Below are 25,421 nucleotides of genomic sequence, written 5' to 3' on the forward strand. Positions count from 1 at the left end.
AAGAAAGACATCATCCATAACCTAGTATACAAAAAATATTCAAGAGGCATTTTAATAACACTATAAAAATGAAATTCAAATATTAGAAAAACTAAAAGAAAAATACCAGCTTACTAGAACATGTAGTAAATTATTTTTGCAACGTTATACAATTATTTTATACAAATGATCTGTTAAAAGTAACAAAGAATACAGCTTAAGACCAAAGCCAAAGTTACATAAACATGAACATCACATGTCACCGATCATTTTATAGCGGTCTCAGAAAGACTATTTCTTGACTCTACTTCCTTACTAACCAGTTTCACTTGGTTCTTATTTTAGCAAGCCAAATTTTAAAGTGTCTTTTAAACTAATTACCATCAGTTATGGGTTCACTAGAATAATCATGAAATTCAAGTGGTGAGTAACTACAGCTAAAATGTTGATCATTGTTATTACTATTGATGAACATCCTTCATTCACATTTTATTTCTTTGAATCTCTAGATAACCAAATTTCACAGATCAGTAATTTCTGGTATGCTTGTTTGTTTTTGCTTGTTTTTAAAGCATCCTTTGTGTTTACTGACCGTAGGACAATGTTTTGCATTGAAATTTCTAAAACTTCCCCTATGGACATGTTATATAATGGCTAGATAGCAGGAAGACAACTACAGGCTCTTATCGCTTTGCATCTAACCCTCCCTTTACTATGAGATAGGCACACTAAGGTCGTTTATAGGCCTTGCTTGTAAATAAAAGCACTGTTTACGTATGTTCCCTTTATCAACTGTTCTAGATCCCTTGCAAGTATGTAAATGCACTAGAAAACGTAATTTGAGTGTGTATTCTTATGCATATTCACGATGTGGAATGAAGGAGAAACTGCATAACAACAAAGACAAAACTAAGACCAAACATGAAATTCATTTCTCTTTCTTTGTTCCGCAATAGTCTAGAGGTTTGCATGTTCAGGCTGGCCTTAGACTCACTACACTCTTGCCTCAGCATCACAAATGATGGTGTGCATGAGTGTTACCATCTTTCCCAGTAAGTGTATGCAGCCAATTATTTTGTGGATCTCTCTCAAGGTACTACAAAAACCAAAGCAACTGCTTTTTACTGGTAGAAAATAGTTCCAAGTGAGTCCTAAACCAACATTCCGCTCTGATTTGAGTTCCAGGACTTCTGCTACTATAATCCCAATTGCCATTCAGCCTCATGAAGCATAAAGACAACTGCCCTCTCGGATAAGGCTGTAATAAATAGAAACACAAGCCCAATCCCAACAGAAATGACAGGTGTTTACCTGGTCTGAGAGTGTACAGGCCTTTCACAATATTTGCCATAGTTGAAGGTGTGACCTGAAATGGTGTTGACTGGGCTTCTAAAAGTAAAGCTGGAATAAGAAGAAAAAACAGGTAAAAAAAAAAAAAAAAAAAAAGAAAGAGAAAGAAAAGAAGAAAAAGAAAAAAAACAGAAGAGAAAAAAATAAACACAAATGAAAAAGAATAAAGGAAAAAAAGAAAAGAGCATGTAACACTTGCTAACAGTAAAAGTTCTATTAGTATTTCTAAGGCTGAATGAGTAAATATCACAAGAAAAGAGCAGCATGAGACAGAGCAGAGCTTATACACAAGATTACACAAGCTTCAGCACAGCACTCAATACAACAAGAGCCTGTCTGGTTTGCTGTAGCAGCAACAAGCAAAGCAGTGAAGAGAGAGGAGTCTGAGAGAAGAGAGGCCTTCCAAAGTAACAGCTCTGGGGCACTCAACGTGCCTCAGTGGAAGAAAACAACACCTGACCCTTCTTTCTTCCAATCACCCTCCTCCAAAATGCTTGGATCACAAGTCGTGAGCATCCCTAAGTGCAACAAATCCGAAATACTCCAATTTCTGTCATGCTCAAAGAGCTACAGATTTCAGGGGACATGGTGGTACATGCCTTTAATCCTGGCCCTCGGGAGGCAGAAGCAGGCAGAGCTCTCTTGAGTTAGAGGTCAACCATAACTACATACTGGACCCCTCCCTCTCAAAACCACAGTAAATTATAGATTTCTGAGCATTCTGGATTTGCAGATTAGGGATACTCAACCAACATCAATTTTATAAGCTGTATCAAAGCCTACTTTCACAAATGCCATAACTTCACCTTCTTGGAAAAAAACAAACAAACAAAAAACCAAAAAACAACAACAACAAAAAAAACTTCCTACACAAAAAGCCAGAGAAGATTACAATTCACCTTTTCTACTTTGCTAACTATGGCAACAACAAAGCTAACCCTGACTTTTAACTGTGAACAGAGTCAACTCTCTTTTATATTACCTACTACATTTTTAAAACACTTCAATAACACTTCTAGACTGTATCATTAACAGACACTAATTCAACTATTTATTGGACAGAGTGAGAATCATTGACCTAAAACAGGTAATTTTTTTATCTCTCTTAAAGATTAAAAAAGCCAAAAAGCAAAAAACAAAACATCCACTATCTTACTACTCAAACCAAAAGAGGGAAAAGGGGGGAAAAAAGAAAAAGAAATAGTAGAGTTTTATATAAACCAGATTTGTAGTTAACTGTTTTTCTTTATCCGTGTCTTTATAAATGGTAGTATCTTCTTCCTTCAAAGATTGGTAACTTCAGACACAGGAAGTTCCATGGGATTTACTAAGGTCCCAGGGCTGCTTTGCTTATCTTCCCATCTCATCATCCACAGATAACGAATTTAATTTTGAATGACAAATTTCAAAGATGATAAATGGGAACTTAAAAATCATAGTACTCTAAAATACATTTGAAAACTGAATTTCTGAATAAATAATCTTCTATATTCTGAAGGCCTTGGGTATTCAGCATGCACCCCAATTGTAAGTGCTCGTTTTCTCCTATTCCTAATTTTTGACCAATGCCTGAGGTTTTCACGCTCACCCACATACTCAAAACTGTGGCTAAATCCTAATGTCTGCCAACAGCTCTACCATAATTTCTATGTTAACCTGACAGCTATGAAGAAACAGCAAAATTTAAAAACACGCATGACTTATGAAATGGGTATAAACAATTTGGAATGAACTAACTGGATATAATTATATTCATGAGTGAATATTACTGGAAGCTGATGTAGTGTTTACCTACCTACCTATCATGTACAAAGCCCTGGGTTTGATCCCTAGCACCATACAAACCAGGAAGGTGAAAGTAGGAAGATCAGAAGTCCAAGGTCATCTTTAAGAGTTTCGGGCCACCCTGAGCTACAAGAGACTCCATCTCAATAAAGCAAAATAAAACCTCTAATTTGTAAAGAAAGGATTATTAAGAGTGGATAAGATATTTTAATAATTTGCTAACATTCCTTCTTCTCAAAACTCTTTGAATAAAGTATTTAAATTTAAAGGATTTTCCGGCTTTTTTTTTCCTCCCTAAGGAACTGAGACTTGCTAAGGACACAATGGGTACGTGTTTGGAGTTGGGGTGGAGTGGTGGTTACTGAACCCAGTAAGTGCTCACCTTTCTCGTTATTTGCAAACTAGATGAGCAGCAACCCCAACATAGCACACGCACACACGCACATGCATGTACCCCTATCTAAAATCACAGAGCTAGTTGATGGCAGAAGAGGCTGTAAGACTTGTGACTTGTACTCCCTGTGACCCCCCCTGTACATGCTCCTCCTTCAAACATGCGACCAAAGACACTGGTCTTACATAGACTGGTACTAGAAAAGTGTCATCTTAGTAACTGGTTTCTTCTGAAAGCCATATATTAAAGAGCAGTGCCCATCAACAATCCTGTTACTCAGATATACATCAATCATAGGGTGCTAAGCCCAGGGGCAGAAGTCTAGTCCTTAACTCTCCCTATCTTGTGACATTAGGTCCTGAGCTCCTCTGATGTTTCAAATGTTCCTTAGTGCTATGATGTTGCATTGGGCTTTCTTTTTTAAAATTTTTATTACATTTATAGTGTGTGTGTGTGTGTGTGTGTGTGTAATGCACACACACGCATCAATGCTACACTGCATGTATGGAGGTCAGAAGATAACTTGCAAGAGCTACTTCTCTTCACTTAACTCTACAGCAACCTAACATACTGAGCCATCTTATCACCTTCATTGTCCAAGGGGTCCTATTAGTAATTTGGTCTGGAAATGAAAACTAAAACTACATAAATTCAAAAAGTGTCAAACTACAAGGGTCTAAAACTAAAGTGTAGACTGCTAAGAAGTTTTAAATAGTAATTTGACTCTGCAAAGTAAACTCTTATCTTTAACTGCAAAAGTTAACAAATTATACTTTCTCTGAAAATGTCCAACCTAATTGCTACATATTGATTGTCACATCTGCTCAATACAGCACCAAGCAATATTTTAATTAATATAAAACCTCCTAGCTATCCTTTCAGTTTAATTCAAGGTGAAAACTAATTTGTAGGGAAAGTAATTTTGTTACCAGCCAAAACTGTAAGTCAGTTTATTTTATAAGGACAAATGAGCATGCACAGCACTGAGTTAAAACTAGCCTCACCTACAATGATGACACTCAACCGTCACATTCACAAAACATCAATTCATGAACATGAGCACACTGAGAACCAATTTGGTTTTGGCACACAAGATCACTTTGCTTGGCTTTCTAAGTTTCAGATATGGACTCCAGACTAGTTTGAAGCACCTCCCTTTGAGAAATGGGGATCCATGATCTACCACCAGGAGCCTAGGTTCTCTGACTGCTTACCCAATAGAATGCAGGAAATTTTTTCTGAGTCCAGGACTTTAGACATTTATAGCTTCCAAGTTGCTACTTTCTGAATCTTGAAACATTCACCGCTGGAGAAAACTGAAAACCACACTAAGACCTCAGTCACGTAAGCCACAGATTGAAAGACCCAGTTGGGTCACTTCAGCTTCACTAAAGCCCTTTCCAGACTGCACAGTAAACTAAGATGCTGCTGGCTGAAGCCACTGTTCCCAAATGACAGTAAATGGAAGAGCAGCATGCCAGATGTGTAAAAGCCAAAGGCCAGAAGCTGATGCTCAGACTTTCAGATTACAGAGACTGGGTACACTCACTTGCTTTGTTGTAGCCGCTAGAGCCACAACACAAACCCTGAGTCACTAATGTTTGAACTTGATTTTTATCCCTCTGACTCAATTTCTATGGTAATGATCACCTATCCTACAGTGTCACAAATGTAATACTTTAAATACTTGTAAAGAATCTAGAACAGGTCCTGCTACATGTAAACTGTGTGTATTATCCATTTAAATATCCTTGTGATGATCACTTGTGCAACTGTTAAAACATTTACAGGGCTACCTGTCTGGGACCCAAACCATTGTCACTTTCTGTGTCCTCGACCATAAGTATAATACCTAGTAACTGTTCAATAATCTAATAAGTTTAGCTTTATCCAACTTATAAAAACTTAAGGATTTTTTTTCCATTTGTTAGGAAAAGGATATATCTGCCTTTAAATATCAATTTCATGAGAAACCCAGACTAGGAAGTACTCTTACCCAATCTAAGTACAATACAATATTCTCTTCAATATTCTTCCCAGGTGTCCAATAAAGTTGGCTTCCATATTATTAGCAGTATAAAGACATATTTAGAAAGGAAATACATATTTCTACCAGATGTAGCATTTCTCTATGGAATTTTAACAAAGAAGAAAATATGCTCTAGGAAGCTAAAAACAATGTCAGTATTCAATACTATAACCAAAGGCTAGAAGCTGGTGCCTACTGTCTAACACTTGAGAGGTTTGGGCAAGAGGATTTCTTAAACTTCCATGCCAGCCTGGATTATAGAGCAAGACCCTCTCTCAAAACCAAAACAAGTGGAATGTCTCAGAATTAATGTACAAAAATCTTATAAAAGTATCTGACTGGTCTTAAAAATAATAATGTGTGTTATAATCCGAGCTTATGATTCTCCTATTTTGGGACTCTGGACTCTCTGGGAGGTATGATATCAACTGCATCTTTATTATTGTGTGAAAACTGTGCCTTGCAAAAGTGAACTGGCCCAGTATATAAATCCTTGTCTTCATTTAAAAGCAAAAGTGAAAACAAGAGCTTGTGGGTCAAGCTTTAAAACAATGTCTTTGTAAACTTCAGTAAAACTTCTGTGTAACAATAATTAAGTACAACTGAAAGTCTTCAAGAAAATATAAACTACGATCCACATTAGTTACAGAATACTAAAGAATGCCTTGCTGAGTACTGACCAAAACATGGGCTTCTGAAGGTGCTGAGTTACTAGTGACAGTTTGCCTGGAGTACATTCAGGAGAGGGAAACTCCCTTAAAGAGGAAAAGACACTACCTACTGTTGCCCAGGGACTGGGAAAGACTGACTGAGCTTGAAACCTGGACCTTAATTAGCTATCTAAACAGCCATAGTAAATATTTTACAAATGCTAACAGCTTGATAACATGGTGAATAGCAGCCACACTAGACTAACAGTAGAAACCAGAGAGAGCCTGTGCTCGCCTTCACAGACACCTAGAGCTCTTTCAGAAGTCACTGGTAACATGTGACCCTCCTAATCATACTCCTGCTCAGGAAAGAAATGGCAACACAGAACAGGCCAAATACAAGACACTGTCCAATAAATGACCTGCCTAAGTGGCCCAGAACAGTAGCCAGGTTCAGTCATGACTCTCTCTATAGACTGAGGTAGACTTTAACAACTTCTTGCTCTATGGCTCTAGAGATGTCAATATTGGAGTTTAGAAGACAATGTTCTCAGATGAAAGGAAAGATTAAGAGTGAGCTGGAGAAGGAAGGGAAAAAGGAAAAAGGAGACCATGACTAATGCTGTTTCACCCCCATAGGAAGTAAAAGTATACTTACGCATTAGGCTGTAAATGTGCTTCTCTGCAACATGTTCCGTAAACAGTTTTATAAGGTCATCTTTTAAGTCTCTGTTAAGCTTAGTTTCTATGTAAAACTTATTCTGGAAAAAAAAAATAAGTTTTTATATATCAATAGGGGAAAGAAATTACTCCCATGGACAGGAGAACTAAATATTGTTTTAGGGAATAATGAATAAACGTATTGATTAAAAATAATAATAATAATAATAATAATAATAATAATAATAATAATAATAAAAGCCCAGCATACAGCAAAACCCAGTCATTCCTAGTCACAGGTCTTTTTGGCATGAGGTTGGAAGATCCAAATATTAATTTCACAACAATATGGTAACAGTACAGAGCCACACTATGTGCTATGCCTAAGCACGGACTGCTCTTCCAAAGGTCCTGAATTCAATTCATAGCAACCACATGGTGGCTCATAACCATTTATAATGAGATCTGGTACCCTCATCTGGCCTGTAGGCATACACGCAGGCAGAACACTGTATACATCATAAATGAATAAATCTTCAAACAAAAACAGAAACAAGCTCTCATCACCAACATCAAAAGGCAATGCTGGCAAATGAGAAAGGCACTCACTCCTCAACATCCAAAGCTTAGAGCAGGCAGGTATTGGAAGCCACTAAGAAGAGTTCCCGTATACATGCCCTTTAGTAATGGCCACTGTACCAATTCTAGATACCATCTCTGCTCAGAGGCAGACACCCTAATCAGGCTGAGAGCAAGCAGTGATTGAAGGAAAAGTTCTTCACTTACATCCAATAAAAGATGAACTATATATAAGGTGTACAGCAAGTGATAAAATAGAAACCCTCACTTTAACATCCCTGGGAACTGCCTGCTCTTAAGGTCTGTAATAAGATGGATTGCCATTCCCTATTTATCAGAGTCACTTTGAATCAAGTTTTCTTTTTCTTCCCACCTGATTAGTAAAAGTTAAAGAAAACTATGAACCCGTTAGATGTGTTCATATTTTGGATGCTAGCTCAATGCCAAAGAGTAGAAAACACAAAGGGAATGAAAACAAATTTTTCATTCACTCTCTTAGTTCAGAAGTATTTTCCTCTCTGTTTAAAACAAAGTGGGGGTGAGGTGGGGTCTAAAAATAAGATGCACACACTTGGTTAAAAGTGACAGCTATGCCAATGGGTGTATAATAAAAAGCCTTCCAAAGCTGACCCTGCTTAGCTTTATAGGCCCCATTCTAGAGAGAAATCACATGGAAACATGTTTTCAAACACTCTGCACGGGAACCACTCCTCTCCCCATTTGAGTACATACTGCTTGTACCTTGGTACCTGGCTCTTTTACCCTAATGTTAAGACCTAGGAGACTTTTCTCCACAAAAATATAGAAACATGCCATTGAACTGTGTATTTTCTTGTTTTCTATAAATTGTTAAAATAATCCCCAACTGATGACAATACAAATATGCCCAATGTTTTGCTATTAAAAATGTATGTATATATGTATACATATATATATATATATACACTTAGACTGTGTTTATACCTATTGATGAATTTGAGAAATTTTATACATAAAATTTGAGTCTTTCAAGGCAATTCATTTCTACTCTAAATTATAGGTCTGTTTCTGTTCTTTTTATTCATCAAAAATGAGTATTTCCAAGCACTTTTTAAAAAGTAATTTTAAGTTATATTTAACAGTGGGATTTGATATATTTTTCCTCTTTTATGCTACATATATTCTGTGAACTAATTCATACCAGATAAAAACATAGTATTGCTGACTTCTTTCTAATCCATGAAAATTAATTATCAAAGACAATAAACCTGTGTCTAGTGTTTTACAGATTTCCTACAATGTTCCCCACCTACTATTGTTTTGGGTATTTTTCTGAACAAAGGTGTTTCAAGCTTTCTTCATCTAATAATCTCCTTCCTGACAGGATTTAAAGGTCTCCTCTCAGCAAGTATGTAGGAATGGGACCTGTGGGGATATTGTGTGTGTGTGGGAGGGGCACACAGTGGAAGAGAGGGTTAGAGACAAACATAAGCAAAATATACATGTAGGAACTGTTAAAGAACAAATTTAATTAAAAAAAAAAGTTGTGGGCGGGATGGAAAAGAAATGCCCTTTTAGCTTTCTCACCTCCAATTTCTGGTTTATTCCACTTAGATGTGAAAAAGAATAAGGTGGTGACTAGACACCATGCTCAGTACACCCATCGTACTCCAACTCAGGAATGTCAACAGAGTAAAGGAAAACACAATTAACCTTGCATGGTGTGGGAAAGGGCTCTAACTTACCATATATATGAAAAGAGGCACGATGCTCTGCAATGCTCCCATATACTGACCCAGAGCTATATTAAATCTCTCAATATAGAGGTCTGGAGGGCTGGCCTGTGAGGAAGAATATCAACATCAGTACTCTACTCTGGGAAACCAGGTAAAAGTCCTTCTTCAACCCCTGTAATACAAACCAACTCACAAAGAATCTAAGATGGGGGAGATACTTACACTCTAAAGTCGGTTCAGATTTCTTAGTTCCAAACTCTATTATATGACATTTTAGTCACTTTTAAAAACTGTATGACCTTAACAAATTAACTAAGAAATATGATTTTAATAAATCACCATTGGATTAGAGGAAATCCACTTCCTAAAGGAATCAAATTATATTAGGACCTGGAATTAGGAGGCAGAGAATTCAAGGAGGTAAAACAGGCTCTAGATACTACCAGAGGTATGAATGATGCCAAGCAGTTACACATGCTTGCTGCTCTTACAAAAGAACCCAGGTTCAACTCCTAGTACCCACATGGTAGCATTATAACCATCTGTTCCTTTGGCTCTAGGGAATTCAACACCATCTTCTGGCCTTCACAAGCACTGTATCATATAGTTTACAACATGCACTGAAGTAAAACACTGACAAGTATAAAATAAAATAAACCAATCTTTTAAGACACTATTAGACTGGTTAATACATTTTTACAATGTTATCACCATTGTAAACAGCTTCTCTATTTAATCAACTGTCAACAAGAGAAGTAAGGACTCAAATGATTCATATATGCCTGGAGATATAGACAGTATAATGTACACCTAACTTCACTCACTCCTACAAAATACTAAGTCACAAAGTCACTAAGGAACTCCTCCATGTCTTGTCTCCCAGTATAGCTATATCTGAAGTAAGGAAATAACTAAAATTCCACGAAGTCATAAGCATGGGCCTCACCCTACAAACCATGCCCTTAAAGAGATAACAAATGGCTTCTAAATCTTTGCTATCAAAATGTGGCAGAGAAAAGGCTTTGGTGAGAATGTTTCATCTGTAAGCCAGGAGTCTTCACCAGGAGCCCTTAACCCAGAACCTCGATCTGGAAACTTCTCAGCTTCCAAACCGCTATAAGAAATAACTTAAACTGCTCAGTCTATGGTATTTTATTTTAGTACCATAAGTTAAGATGTTATGTTTTATAAAACTATATCCATTTACTTTATTCTTTAAGTTAATTTAATATTAAAGAAGACTAAATAAAAGTTAAAGATTAAAATATTAACAAATGATAAGATACATGTATTCAACTAAAAATTCCTGAGCCACGGTGTTGGGGAATGGGAATGTATAAAATACAAAAACAAAACATGTTCCGCATAAGGTCTGTCCTTTGGAAACTTCATCACCTGACAACCAGACCTTAAAGACAATACCGTGCTTTCAAGTTCTGCCACACTAAGACTCCTAAGTACCAAGTTCAACCACATGAAACGAGGGAGCTGGAGAAATGGCTCAGAGTGCTCACTGTTCTTCCAGAAATCCCAAGTGTGGATCCCAGAACCCCTTCAAGCAACTCATTACTTGTAATTCCAGAACCAAGGATCCCAGCCCTCTACTGGCCTCTTCAGGCACCCATCCATCCAGACACATACAGAGACATACATATAAAATAAGTGAAATTATAGAAGCTGTGTCTTAAGCTATTTGAAAAATGTTGAATTTAGAACGTTCTAATACTCTAAAGGAGTCACCTCATAATGCTTTAACTTCTACCTAGGAGCTTGGAATATATGCTGGGAACTATCTCTACTTCATCTTTCATTACAGAGTACTTAAAGGTCTGATGTTACCTTTCCATTCCTTTCCCTAGTCCTCCTAAACTACCTGTGGAATAAAGGTTGTCTCCACCATACCTAAGAGGGAAACAACTCAGAAATATTTAACCATTTGAGTGTGATCTCAAGCTAGTAAGCACTAAGTCTTACAACTAAGATTCTGGCAACTGAAGTTATTCTGTACCTAAAGTCTCTTTTTAGTACTCCAAAATCCCCACGACTTATCTTTTTCTTAAGTTCAGACCTCTCAATTTAGGGCACATTGTCTACTTCTCTGACTCCACAGCCTACACCTTCTTACACATAGCACAGGTCACACATGGACCAACTAGCCAATCCCAAGTAATATTGGTGTTGCTTTGTCTGCCCAAACATCTCTCCCCTCACCATACTTGCCCTACTCCTTCAAGATTTAACACTTTCTCAAAGCATCTGAGTTCCATTGCCCTTCAGTGGGGCAAACCAGTTATTGCTCCTACTGAGTAATCTCTGCTACTAACTGCAAGCCCCTGAGGCAGAAATCTGTGCCTTACCTGCTCTTCTCCAATCTAACCAGAATGCCTATAATACAGGAGACAGGGAGAGGTATATTTTTCAAAGGCAGGGTGTTTTGAAATAAAAACTACATCTAAATCTAACCTAGCACTCTTTAAATTTCTACTTTAGTATTAGCAAGGTTCTATGGTACTGAGTAACTAATTCATCAATTTGAATTTCAATTTCCATAGTAAGAAGCAATACCCACACTACACTATTTCTGAGAATATACCAAAAATCAGAAAAAATCTGGAACCGCTTTGAAAAAGACACATACTGTATACCTCTACATGAGTAAGGGTTCACAACAGCCATGTGCCTAACACTTAGAAAAATCCATTAATATTTTAAAAAAATCAATCTTCGTCAACTAAAGAACTTGGGGGAAATGGTCTGTATGACAGGCAAGCCTAATTACCCTTAATGAACAGACTGGCATACACTATCTTCCTCAAAGCAGCTTCAAAGAACTCTGGAAATGATATTCAACAGTCCAAGAAGTAAATTCTACCCATATACAAGAAAAAATCTGAAAAGCTGTTACATTAAAATACTTTTTCATTTTCATGAAAGGACACTTCGTCTAAGTGTTAAAAAACATGAACACTGATCAAAAGGCACATTTAACAGCAGAGAGAATAAATACAATTGAACTCTATATTCCTTTACAAAGTCCCCAAACCTCAAAGGTTAGGAGTATTAAAAAGTACTTTTTGTGCTAAATCAAATGTCAGAACACTTAACTTTTTACTTCCACAATTCATGAAGCACTTACTCAAAACCTTTGAAATGGTAAGACTATAAATTATGACAGTCTGAGAAAATAAACTCCATCTATTCCAGGAACCTAGAAATAAATCTCACTTTGAAAATCCTAATCAAACTGTTCCTCTTAAGAACTTATATCAAATAAACTCTGGTCCCCACTGAGAAAAATGATGCCTAGTTGAGTTCCACTATTCCAAAATGACATTATCTGGCTTGAACTTTAATTGGAAAAAAAATCTATCACACCAAACAGAAAGAAACAGGCTGCAGAAAAAAAAAATTATTCTAAACTTCTTCTAATCTTTAGAGATAGTAGTACGGGTACTTTGGACAGAACCCATAGCCACACCCTTAGCCCTCTCCTTATTTTGTTTGAAATTTAAGTCAGTTTAGGTTTGGTGTTTTACTTTAAACTTCCTATTCCCTGAAACCACTTAATTCTTGTCTACCCATCCGAAATACATTTCTTGTAGAAATAAGAGTCTAATAGCTCTTTACACAAACGTGAATATCAATTCACATTTATAATCTATCACATTAGTAATCTATCCTGGAGTAGGTTCTATTCTATTACATCTTTGGTAAACATTTTGGTCTCAAGAACCATTTGCACTATTTAAAATAACTGAAGAGATGGCTCAGTAGTTAAGAGCATCTACTGCTCTTGTAGGGAACCTAGGATTGGTTTCCAGCTCATGCTTGACAATTCATGTGGATCTGATACTGTCTTCTTGCTGCCATCTAGTCCTGTACCCATATAGAACACATAAACTCATGTGGATACACAAATACATATGAAAATAATAAATGATAAATCTTTAACTTGAAGGCTCCAAAAAGCCTTAAATTTTATGTGGTCTATAGCAAGTTTTTCTAGAAGAGCACCTGTACTCCCAAGGAAACTGAGAACAGCCTGGACAACAAATGAGAATGTGATACTTGTAAGATAATTGACTTGGTTAGGAATACTAGCTCCTAGCAAAATCAACTCTACTGCAAGCTCAAAGCTGGGCAAATGGAATTTGCCATTTGCTGATTAAAGAACTGTGAAAAGTTGAAGTCCACAAATAAAATGTTCAGCACCTACTAGTAGCCTTGGGTATTGCCCAAGTAAGAAATGACAATCACTGTGACAAACACAGCAGGAAATATTCATTTGTGCAAACATGGAGGGTGTGCAGGAGTAGACAGTAGGCACAAGGAGCTTCACAGGCATTGCAGACTAGAAGGAATGGGCTTTACAGATGAGGGTCCAGAGAAGAAGTCCTTCAGTTTTCAAGAGACATAAAACCAAGGGACGTGAATTGTATGTGTCAAGAACAGATGAAGCAACAGTACAGCATAAAAGGGAAATGGAGCCATTTTGAAGGAAGTTAAAAGAGCTCATCAAGAAGAATGAGACTTAGAGAGGTTTCTGTAGAAGCTCTAGAAAGCAAGGTAACCTCTGAGCTATTCTAGGCATCAAGTAGCAGAGTTAAGAAGGACAAAGACCAGAAGAACTCCAGCTCTGTATAATACAAAAGCCTCAGAGCATAGGTAGGTCAAATAGCAAAGGCTATTCAAGAACTATTCAATATATATATATATATATTTTTTTTTTTTCACCACTAAGGTCTTCAAAAGTACACCAGCACACATATTTCTTACATATTGCTGCTATCAAGAATCTATGAGCTGCTACTCTGCCATGAGTCTAGACTCTTCTGCTGCAGCCAAATCACTGCCACTTCATTTTTGATAAAATTATCTAATCGGTAACATCCTAAGGCGTTGTTGTATTATGTATTATTATATAACCCTTTATTCTTTGATGTTTTAGGAAGTTGGTAATTGCTATGATAAAACAAATTAAGTTTAAAAGTTAAGATATATCTTTGAAAGATTATGTTCACAGGATACAGTACACGTTTATTTAAAATTCTGGTTTTCAGGGAAAGAATAAAGTTGAATTGTCATTAAAATTTTTCTTAGAACTGTAACTATGAACACTCACTTTCTAAGTTTATCAGCGTTAGGTGCCTTAGTCCTAAAGCATGGTCTGAGGCACAATTGTCGTTCCTTGTATTTGCTATTTGCAAAGCTTCTGAAAAACAGTATTTGTTGTGACAATTATATATAGAATTATATATAGAATATAGTTCTATGTTCTAAATAAAACGAAAACTTAAGAATTTATATGTTTAAATACATATTAATTTGTCGTAACATGACAATAAAGTCATTATATCTGAACATACTTTCATGAAAAAGTAATCGCCTAAAACAAATCCAAATTTATTTAAGTAACTTTAGTAGTTATCTTGACATTTTAACAAATCTCATACAACTTAATAGAACGTGACTAGATTCTTCCATCTGCTTAAGTACTTAATCAATTGCTTTATGTTTTAAAGTCAAAGAAGAAATAAAATTTTTAAAGATTTATTTATTTTATGTATGTGAGTACATGTAGCTGTCTTCAGACACGTGAGAAAAGGACATCAGATCCCATTACAGATGGTTGATAGCCACTATGTAGTTGTTGGGAATTGAACTCAGGATCTTTGGAAGAGTAATTAGTACTTTTTTTCCTCCATCTTTATTAAATTGGGTATTTCTTATTTACATTTCAATTGTTATTCCCTTTCCTGGTTTCCAGGCCAACATCCCCTAACCTCTCCCTCTCCCCTTCTTTATAGGTGTTCCCTTCCCCATCCTCCCTCCACTACCGCCCTCCCCCAACAGTCACGTTCACTGGGGGTTCAGTCTTGACAGGGCCAAGGGCTTCCCCTTCCACTGGTGCTCTTACTAGGCTATTCATGCTACCTATGAGGTTCAAGCCCAGGGTCAGTCCATGTATAGTCTTTGGGTAGTGGCTTAGTCCCTGGAAGCTATGGTTGGTTGGCATTGTTGTTCATATGGCGTCTTAAGCTCCTTCAAGCTCTTTCAGTCCTTTCTAAGATTCCTTCAATGGAGGTCCCGTTCTCAGTTCAGTGGTTTGCTGCTGGCATTCGCCTATGTATTTGCTGTATTCTGGCTATGTCTCTTAGGAGAGATCTACATCCGGCTCCTGTCGGTCTGCACTTCTTTGCTTCATCCATCTTGTCTAATTGGATGGCTGTATATGTATGGGCCACATGTGGGGCAGGCTCTGAATGGGCATTCCTTCTGCCTCTGTTCTAAACTTTGCCTCCCAATTCCCTCCCAAGGGTATTCTTGTTCCCCCACCTTTTTTTTTTCCTTGCTTTTTCTTGTTGTTTTTTTTTTTTTTGTTTTGTTTTGTTTTGTTTTGAATTAACTTGAGTATTTCTTATTTACATTTCGAATGTTATTCCCTTTCCCGGTTTCCAGGCAAACATCCCCCTAATCCCTCTCCCTCCCCTTCTTTATGTGTGTTTCCCTCCCCATCCTCCCCACATTGCTCCCCCCAACAACCACGTTCACTGGGGGTTCAGTCTTAGCAGGACCAAGGGCTTCCCCTTCCACTGGTGCTCTTACTAGGATATTCATTGCTACCTATGAGGTCAGAGTCCAGGGTCAGTCCATGTATAGTCTTTAGGTAGTGGCTTAGTCCCTGGATCTTGTTCCCCTTTTAAAGAAGGAGTGAAGCATTTGCATTTTGGTCATCCGTCTTGAGTTTCATGTGTTCTATGAATCTAGGGTAATTCAAGCATTTGGGCTAATAGCCACTTAACAATGAATGCATACCATGTGTGTTTTTCTGTGGTTGGGTAACCTCACTCAGGATGATATTTTCCAGTTCCATCCATTTGCCTATGAATTTCATAAAATCATTGTTTTTGATGGTGGAGTAGTATTCCATTGTGTAGATGTACCACATTTTCTGTATCCGTTCCTCTGTTGAAGGGCATCTGGGTTCTTTCCAGCTTCTGGCTATTATAAATAAGGTTGCTATGAACATAGTGGAACATGTGTCTTTGTTGTATGTTGGAGCATCTTTTGGGTATATGCCCAAGAGAGGTATAGCTGGATCCTCAGGCAGTTCAATGTCCAATTTTCTGAGGATCCTCCAGACTGATTTCCAGAATGGTTGTACCAGTCTGCAATCCCACCAACAATGGAGGAATGTTCCTCTTTCTCCACATCCTCGCCAGCATTTGCTGTCCCGAGTTTTTGATTAGCCATTCTCACTGGTGTGAGGTGAAATCTCAGGGTTGTTTTGATTTGCATTTCCCTTATGACTAAAGATGTTGAACATTTCTTTAGGTGCTTCTCAGCCATTCGGCATTCCTCAGCTGTGAATTCTTTGTTTAGCTCTGAACCCCATTTTTGAATAGGGTTATTTGTCTCCCTGCGGTCTAACTTCTTGAGTTCTTTGTTTATTTTGGATATAAGCCCTCTATCAGTTGTAGGATTGGTAAAGATCTTTTCCCAATCTGTTGGTTGCTGTTTTGTCCTAACAACAGTGTCCTTTGCCTTACAGAATCTTTGTAGTTCTATGAGATCCCATTTGTCGATTCTTGATCTTAGAGCATAAGCCACTGGTGTTTTGTTCAGGAAATTTTCTCCAGTGACCATGTGTTCCAGATTCTTCCCCATTGTAATCAGTATTCTTAACTACTAAGCCATTTCTCCAGCCCAAAGGAAGAAAATTTAATGTCAGAAATTTATAAATGGGGAGAAGGTGTATGCCTTTCATGCCACAAATCATTTTCATCGGCAAATGGCAATTTCTTGAAAATCTGTTGCAATGAGAATTCAAACACCTGAAACTACCAATGGGTGTATTAAATAATAATATATGAAGCCTGGTTTATCTTCCATTTTGAAAGTCTTTTATCCAAATTATTGCTACCACTGCACACTGGTCACAGGAAAACAATGAGTTACACGGATCTTCTAATTGCTGATGCATTTCAAGTACCTAGGTCTCTTATTCAGTTTGTTCTTCAACCGTTCCATAGAGAAGGGTAATTTTCTCAACATTCAGACTGTAGTTTGGTATATACCTAAGCATTCAAATATAGGAGCATATAGGGGCCATTCTTATTCAAACTACCACAGCTACTATGAAGATTAAAAACTTAAGGGAGATGTGGGAAGTAGCATTCTTTGCAGTCACCTTCTTGTGGACAAACCTTGCTCATAAACCTGTCTTCTATCTTTTAGACTATTAGTATGGGGACTGAATAAATAGTACATTCAGACATTGTACAAGTACAAATGTTCTTACAAGTACATACCTTTTAATACTGAGTATTTTAGTACCCCAAAGTCACAATTTAATAAAGTGGGTAATTTTTGTGGTTCTTTTAGAAGGCTGTATCACATTATATAGACCAGACTGGCCTGAAATTCACATGGATCCTCCTCTGCCTGCCCAGTGGTAGAATTATAATATGTGTCAATCATACCCAAGTGAGATGGACTGTTTTACTTTCTAATTCACACATGTACTATTTGACCCGCCACTGCCTGCATCATCACTGCAAATATCAACAAAATTACAGGGAAAGTAATACAAAGTAGAAAGCTTTCATTTAGCAGAGCCTTGAACAAATTTAAGGGCACCCAGAGATATTCTAGCCCACACATCAGGTGAACTGAGTTCCCAAGACTGGCAATGATGGGTCCTCTGAAGAGTAGCAAGCATTCTGAACAGCTAAACCATCGTTTCAGTCCCTAAGAATTTTTTAAAGGAAATTTTCCCTATCTTTTGAAACAAGCATAAACCAGTCTCAAAACAAACCTTAAAAAGTAATAATATCTATGATCTATGGGAGCAAAAGAGAGGACTCAGAAGGGGCATATATTCTTCTTGCAGAAGATCCAAACTTTGATATATAATACCCATATTGCATGGCTCAGAACTGTCTAGGGAATCCAACATTATCTGGCCTCTAAGGGTACCAGTACACATATACACATATTTCCACAGATATAATATATATTAACTTTGAAAAAATAATAAATCTTAAAATATTAAGTAAAAAACTACAATCTATATAAATATTCTACACATTCTAATAAGCAAATGTAGGTAGTATCTGCTTGTCTTTCTAAGTTTAGGATCTGTCTCAAATGAAACAAGCAGATGCTTCAAAAATCTCAACTGTACTGCAGGTATGTGCTTTCTAGCAACTTACAGAATGTCACTTCTGACTAAGATAGGCCAAGCAGAAGCCTCTACCCTCAAAGACTGGTGATGAACATTAAAACCACTGTCTGAATGGGTACTTGTGGAAATGGCTAAGGGTCAGATTGTCTCACTGGCAAATTCTATAATACAGCTTTGTGACGGCAACTGCTTCAGTGAAAAGCCTTCAGTAGAATTTACAAGTAAAATAGTTACTAATGGTAATGATACCTATTTTGCTTGAGAACTATGAAGAAAGGCAACCAGGCAATTTCCTTTTAAGGGAGGGAGGGAGGGAGAGAGGGAAGGAGAGAGGGAGGGGAGAGGGGGGCCTGACCTACCATAACCTCATGTGCACGAGTATCCATGGAGTCCTGAACAGTGCATCAGAACCTCTTGGAGCTGGAGTTACAGGCTGCTGTGAGCTACCCAATGTACATGGTAAGATCAAATCTAGTCCTGCATAAGAGCTACAAACACTTTTAACCATTTCTTCAGTCCAATAATTTTATGACCTAAAATCTCCAGTCTATCAAGAAGAAAACAGTACGCTAGTGAAGTAGACAGGTTATTTGTTCATCTGTTTAAGACAGACTTTAAATGTCAACAGATTTGAAATTTAAGGTCTTCATTTTTTAATTTTTTTTTTTCAAATTTGCCATCTGCAAGCAACAAGTTGGATTGTACTGCCACCCACTGGGCAAAAAGCAAATAGGAATGCAACACCTGCCCAGATCTTAACACCCACCAAAACATGGCTGGCCCTTTATGGGCAGATGGACAAGGAGGCTTATATATAAGCAGATGTTTGTACAGACTGAATAAAATTAAGTAAAAAAGACTAGCTATATAACTTAGTTTCAACTAAGTTCATTATTGATTGGTTTGTCAATTATAGTGACTAGAAACCCAAGATCTATTTAGCTTAAACATATCAAAAGTATTAATTTTATTAAAATATTTTAAGTATACCCAATCAATTTCCTTTTAATTAGAACAGTTAAAAAACACCTCTCTAAACTGTTGTTTAGAGATTTAAGAATGAAAACATGTACCATAAAATCCCAGCCCCCTTGCTCTGTTTTTGGTTGCTGCTTACCAGGATCTGAAGAGAATTATCTGTGCTGTTCCCTCCACTTTAATGTTATTTATTCTTTCCCTGGAAACAGTCTCTGCTTAAATAACTCAGTAATGTAAAGTTCCAAACTATTGAAAATGAGCAACTCTTAATGACCAGTGAACTGCAAAAAAAGCCATAATACTCAGGTGGCTAAGATGAAGATACACTACAATTCAACAAGTTCACTGAATTTTTATCAACAAAATGCATAGGGAAAAGTGCTTTCACAACTGTTCCAGTGGATTCTGAATCAATAATCAATCAATCTCTCCAGCATGGGTCATTCAGCATCATTATTGTCAAAAGTACACATTGTTCAAAAGATGGCATCCTGATGGGTAGTTATGTGGAGAGCTTTTGGGGCTGCAGGCAGGAATCTGATTTTAGGGTAGAACAAAGAAGTAGTCTTCAGGCAAGAAAGGCTAGACAGGGAAGTAGGTTCAGGTATCTTGGTCATCCTGATAAGCCCATAGAAACAGAGATTGCAGGACTGTATTGCCTTGCTAGTTCCTTAACCTAGAACTGACCTTAGTACTTGCATGTAATTAAAATAGTATAAAAGCAGACTAGGAAAAAAAACACCTGCCTCAGCCTCAGAACTGGCTGGGGTCATGCTACATTGTTGTGTGTAATTGTCTTTTCTCTTTTTTTTTTTTTTTTTTTTTTTGGTTCTTTTTTTCGGAGCTGGGGACCAAACCCAGGGCCTTGCGCTTCCTAGGCAAGCGCTCTACCACTGAGCTAAATCCCCAGCCCCGTCTTTTTTCTTTTTAATCCTCACTCCTGCAATGGAGAACCTGTTGACTGACTGAGCTGGCTTGGTCATAGTTAAACACACCAACCTGCACAATAGTTAGGATGACAGTGGCAACATAAACATTAAAGTCTGACAAGAGTAGATGATTCAAAGTGGAGCCTACCCTAAGACACCAAAAGAATGATGGCAGGAAAGAGGAGCTACTGGCAAAAGAAACCAGAAGAGAAAAAGATCTCAATGTGCAAAGGTGCAATCCACCTAAACTTAAAAGCAAAATACTGCTGTATCAGTACACAAGGAGCCTTGAATCCCTCATCAGGGGCTATTGTCTTGCTTGCTCTGGAGGGAATGAAGTCAGAGTTAAGAAAAGGTGGTACAGAAAGTGTGAAAATCAAAAAGGACCAGGGGAAAGTATGAAACAAAGATACAATGTATCTTTTCTTATTGTCCAGTCAAGTATTCACCAAGGCAGCTTAAATTAAGGAAATAGAAAGTGGTACAGATAGGAAAAACAGTATCAACCAACCAGAGCCCCGCCCAGAGCTCCCAGGGACTAAACCACCAACCAATGAATACACATGGAGAGACCCATGGCTCCAGCTGCATATGTAACAGAGGATGGCATTGTCTGGCATCAATAGGAGAAACCCTCCGTCCTGTAAAGGCTAGTTTCCCCAGTGTAGGGGAACGCCAGGGTATTGAGGTGGGAGAGGGTAGGTGGGAGTGGGAGAATCTTCAGAGAAGCAGGGGGAGGGGGAAGAGAGAAGGGAAAGGGGATAACATTTAAAAGGTAAATACACAAAATATCTGATAAAAAATACTAAAAAAGTGGCATAGATATTGTAATTTGCATATGCTTGGTCCAGGAGTGGCACTATTAGAAGGTATGGCCTTATTGGAGGAAGCATGTCACTGGGGGTGGGCTTGGAGACCCTCCTCCTAGCTGCCTAAGGATGCTCAGTCTGTTCCTGGCTTCCTTTAGATGAAGATATAGCTGCCTGGATGCTGCCATGCTCCTGCCTTGATAATGGACTGAACCTCTGAACCTGTAAGCCAGCTCCAATTAAATGTTGTCCTTTATAAAACTTGCATTGGTCATGGTGTCTGTTCACAGCAATAAAACCCTAAGACAGAAGTATTAGAGAATGTTTCACAGTAGAGAAAATTAGCCAGGACTTGGTACTCAGTTTATCTTCCTACCCAGTCACTCTTCATATTTCAGACTATTGAAATGATCATTATACCTTTCTCATAAACGCTACTAAGGAATAAAGCTGTAATTTTTCTGTAACCCTAGATTCTAGGGACTGCATACCAAGGCCTAGTACATATAGCATAAATAGTGTCAAATCAAACATTATAAAACACTACCTCTAACGAGCACAGAAATTTTGATCTCCATCTGGGTTCTGGGATAGCCTGGAACTCACTCTTAGACCAGGCCTGCCTTTAAGTCCCAGAGATCTGCCTGCCTTTGCTTCCTGGGTGCTGGAATTAAAAGCGTGCACTACTATGGCCTTTCTCCTTTTTATTACCAACTAGTCCATGGTTTTAACACTATAACAATTGGGCCAAGTATATACCTTACTTTACTCAGAGTTTGGTAAACTTTGAAGGTATTATGATTGGGCCTCAGTTAGGACTGAGACTACACACAGTTATTTCTGAGGGAATGTTTACGGGTCCTAGTAAATTAGTCACACAAATTTAGATCAAGTTTTGGTTTGTTTTTAAGTGTAAGAGTGTTTTTCCTGCATGTGTGCCTGTGTACCACTTGCAAGCCTGATGCCCAGAGCTGTCAGAGGTGGCATCAGAATCCCTGGAACTAAAATTACAGTGGTGTAAGTCACCATGGGGTGCTGAGAACTAAGCCTAGGTCTTCTACAAAAGCAACAGCGCTCTTAACCACTCCCACCCTATATCAAATTTTAATACACGAGTTTCAATACCAATTTAAAGGCATCCCCTTTCAGAGTTTCATTTTTTAGACTCTGGAATTGCAGATGACCTGTTAGTCTGTCACCAGAAACCGCTCCCCATTATTCCTATTCCAATCCACTTTCTATGCTTAGGACATTGATGCTCTGAGATGCAATTCCAATCATTCAACGGTTTCTGTTATCTGAATCTGGTCTAGCTGTGCAGCCTTCCCCACTCCCAACACCACTGGAACATCTTTCCCTCTCTTCTTCACACGACTACTACCTAAGACCTGGCTGGGTAAGCACCACAGAGGAGCCTCTGCCCATAAAGTTCTCTTGTCCCTTATCCATAACAACCCTTTGTTGGTGCTGCCAACTTCTTCACTGCACTAACTATGCTGAGATTGGTCAACTTTTGCTCTTAATGCAACATGTTCTTTCTGCTCTGAATCACAGTTGTCTGGATGGCTGTAAACACTGCATGGTCTAATAAGCAGCCACAGTACTTTAATCCTTTCTTTAGGTTCCATCTGTTGTGTTTTAGATTCTATTCCAAATAAAATTAAAACCAACACCCTATCTTCACTTTGTTTGATACAGAGTCCCTTTTTGCAGCTGGTGTCATCATTTTCCTTATGGAAGCCAGGCTACCTGACGCATAAGCTCCAAGGATTCTCCTGCCTCTTCTACCATCTCCCTGTGAAGCACGAGGGTTAAGTGTCTGGCTTAACCTTTCCCTAGTTCAACCACAGGGGTCGGGGTCCCCAGCTTCTGTTCATTGGTTGGGTGTAAGTATCTGCAAGTTTGATTACTTTTTAATTACATTTGCTCCATCTATCGTAAGGTTACACTGACTTTTACCTATGCCTATAGAGGTTAGCCCACAATAACAGACTGTATGCTCCCAAACCCTTACATACTACTGCCATGAGTTCTGTTTACATGCATCTTTTATACCTGCTAAGAAATGAAAAATTATCATTTGAGCCAGTGAGATGGCTCAGTGGGTAAGGTACCTTGCTATCAAACCTGAGGACCTTAGTTTGATCCTTAGGACTGACAGGGTGAACATAACTCCTGCAACTATTCTCTGAATGCCACATGTGCACTGTGGTATGTGAGTCTCTCGTTTCCCCATACCCCTACCTGGTGTTCTTGTATGTGTTACACACACACACACACACACACACACACACACACACACACACAAATAAATAAATGTAAAAATAGACATCACATTTATATAAACTCAACATACCTTCTTTTTTTTTTTTTTTAGAAAAAAATATAAGAGCACAAATCTACTTTTACTTATTTTCTCTCCGTGAGTTTAAATCCGGGATGTGTACAGCATCACAGCATTCTGTATCCAATGGCCTTTGTAGGAAGGTTGCCTCGGAATTTGGCACGAACCATAGCACTGTTTCCATGGGCCCGAGTTACTTTTCCCCAGATCACTTTGGTTTTGTTTGGCTTGCCTCCAGGAGTCACTGTATTGTTTTCTGCTTTGTACACAAAAGCACATCTCTTGCCTAAGTAGAACTCAGTTTCATCTCAGGCATAAACGCCTTCAATTTTAAGAAGAGCCATGTGCTCTCTTTGGTTCCAGAGACATCACTTGTATCCAGCAAAAATGGCCTTGCACCACAGCCTTCCAGACACACCTGCTTTTTTTGGCAAGTCCTGTTCCCAGAAGGCAAGCCCCACTGACAAACTCAGCATATCTTTTTGTTATTGTCCTTCACTCCAACTTGACTCACCAAATTTTCACCTATAAACATCTAGCCAAAACTCTATTGTGGTTTTTTTTTATTTTTCCTTTTGTTCAAAATAGATTCTTTTCTCGTATAATATATTCTGACTACATTTCCCCATCCTCTACTTACTTCCAGTTCCTTCCCATCTCCCCTCCCCTCCGGACCCACTCCCTTTCTGTCTCTCATTACAAAAAAAAAAAAAAAAAAAAAAAAAAAGCTTCTAAAAGATAACAACAATGACATGTTAACATGACAAAATAAAATATAATAAGATAAAGCAAAACCATCACACTGAGACATCTATCAGAAGAATACTCTAGTGGGGCTGGAGAGATGGCTCAGTGGTTAAGAGACTACTAGTGGTTCTCAATTCTGATTCCTCAAGACTTTACAATCAGCTGTATCTCCAACTCTGAGTTTCTAGTAGAATGCCAGACAATGATTCTGAAAAATTAAAGATTCATGCCTAGGAAAGTGTCTTCTCCAAAGACAATCTACTTTTGCTTCTGACTCAATGTGCCAGCCAGTCTAGACCACCATAACTAAGCAAGAAGAAAGTTTCTATGCCAAAGGTCACGCTTGTCATTCTTACTATTGCTGGGAGCTATCCATTCAGTTTGATGAGCTTTGATAATCAATTTTATATCTGCTACTCAAGTTTACTTTATATCTGCTACTCAAGTGTATCAGAACTCTATTAAATTCCACAGTGCAGTGTAGAGTTGAGGATGCAGGTCCACAGCAGAGTACACACATGAATTTCAGAGTACAGTGGCCTCCCCCACGTCCAGAATAGGTAGGTGGCCCAAGAGGCAGTTAGTTCAAGTATCACACTCCTCTCTCTGAAGTTCCCTTTTCTCAGACCTTGGCCCTGTAATTCCTTGGTCTTCTGTTCTACTCTGGTCTTAATTTTTTGTTTGTTTGGTTAGTTTTTCTGTTTTGGTTTTGTTTGTTTTAAAATTGTTCACAGCAGGAGTGAACCAATCACATCTTCTTATCAATGACATTATCTACTATACCTAACAGAACACCTTGCATATTTGGACAGGAAAAGTATTAGCTACATCAAATTTTTCACCAGAAATGCCTGAAACAAACCAAACCAGTTGTTTTTTTGTTTCTTTTAATGATAATGAAAAATTCAACTATGGTTAGTTGAAACATGAAACAGATGGTGGTGGTACCTTTAAGTTTCTGAATAAATGCCCACAAGCTAGGTATGACATAGCTTTGATCCCAGAATTCGGGAACCAGAGACAGTTTGAGATCAGCTGAGATGACAGAGTGAGGTGCTATCATCTTACACACAGGCCCACATGCACACACCACAGAATATATGCCCACAATTATGAATTTAAAGATATTAAAACTGAAAGAAGAGGGGTTGGGGATTTAGCTCAGTGGTAGAGCGCTTGCCGAGCAAACGCAAGGCCCTGGGTTCGGTCCCCAGCTCAAAAAAAAAAAAAAAAAAAAAAAAAAAACCTAAAAGAAGACTCTGTAGAGGCAAATAAGAAAACACTTC

General features: G+C 38.0%; 1 protein-coding gene across 4 annotated transcripts in view; it reads right to left on the bottom strand.

The window, feature by feature from the left end:
* Positions 1 to 25,421, bottom strand: part of Cacul1 (CDK2-associated, cullin domain 1) — a 59,791-nt gene that overhangs the window by 13,082 nt on the left and 21,288 nt on the right. For 2 of the 4 annotated variants that reach the window (XM_087578289.1, NM_001416001.1), the window contains 3 exon segments: positions 9,151 to 9,246; positions 6,846 to 6,948; positions 1,291 to 1,380 (listed from right to left, as the gene is read on the bottom strand). In XM_087578289.1, coding sequence (XP_087434415.1) covers positions 1,291 to 1,380; positions 6,846 to 6,948; positions 9,151 to 9,246 — 289 coding nt within the window. 4 annotated transcript variants of the gene reach the window in all.

The sequence above is a fragment of the Rattus norvegicus genome, chromosome 1 (genome assembly GCF_021556685.1).
Source record: "Rattus norvegicus strain SHRSP/BbbUtx chromosome 1, alternate assembly SHRSP_T2T, whole genome shotgun sequence".
Classification (NCBI taxonomy): Eukaryota; Metazoa; Chordata; class Mammalia; order Rodentia; family Muridae; genus Rattus; species Rattus norvegicus.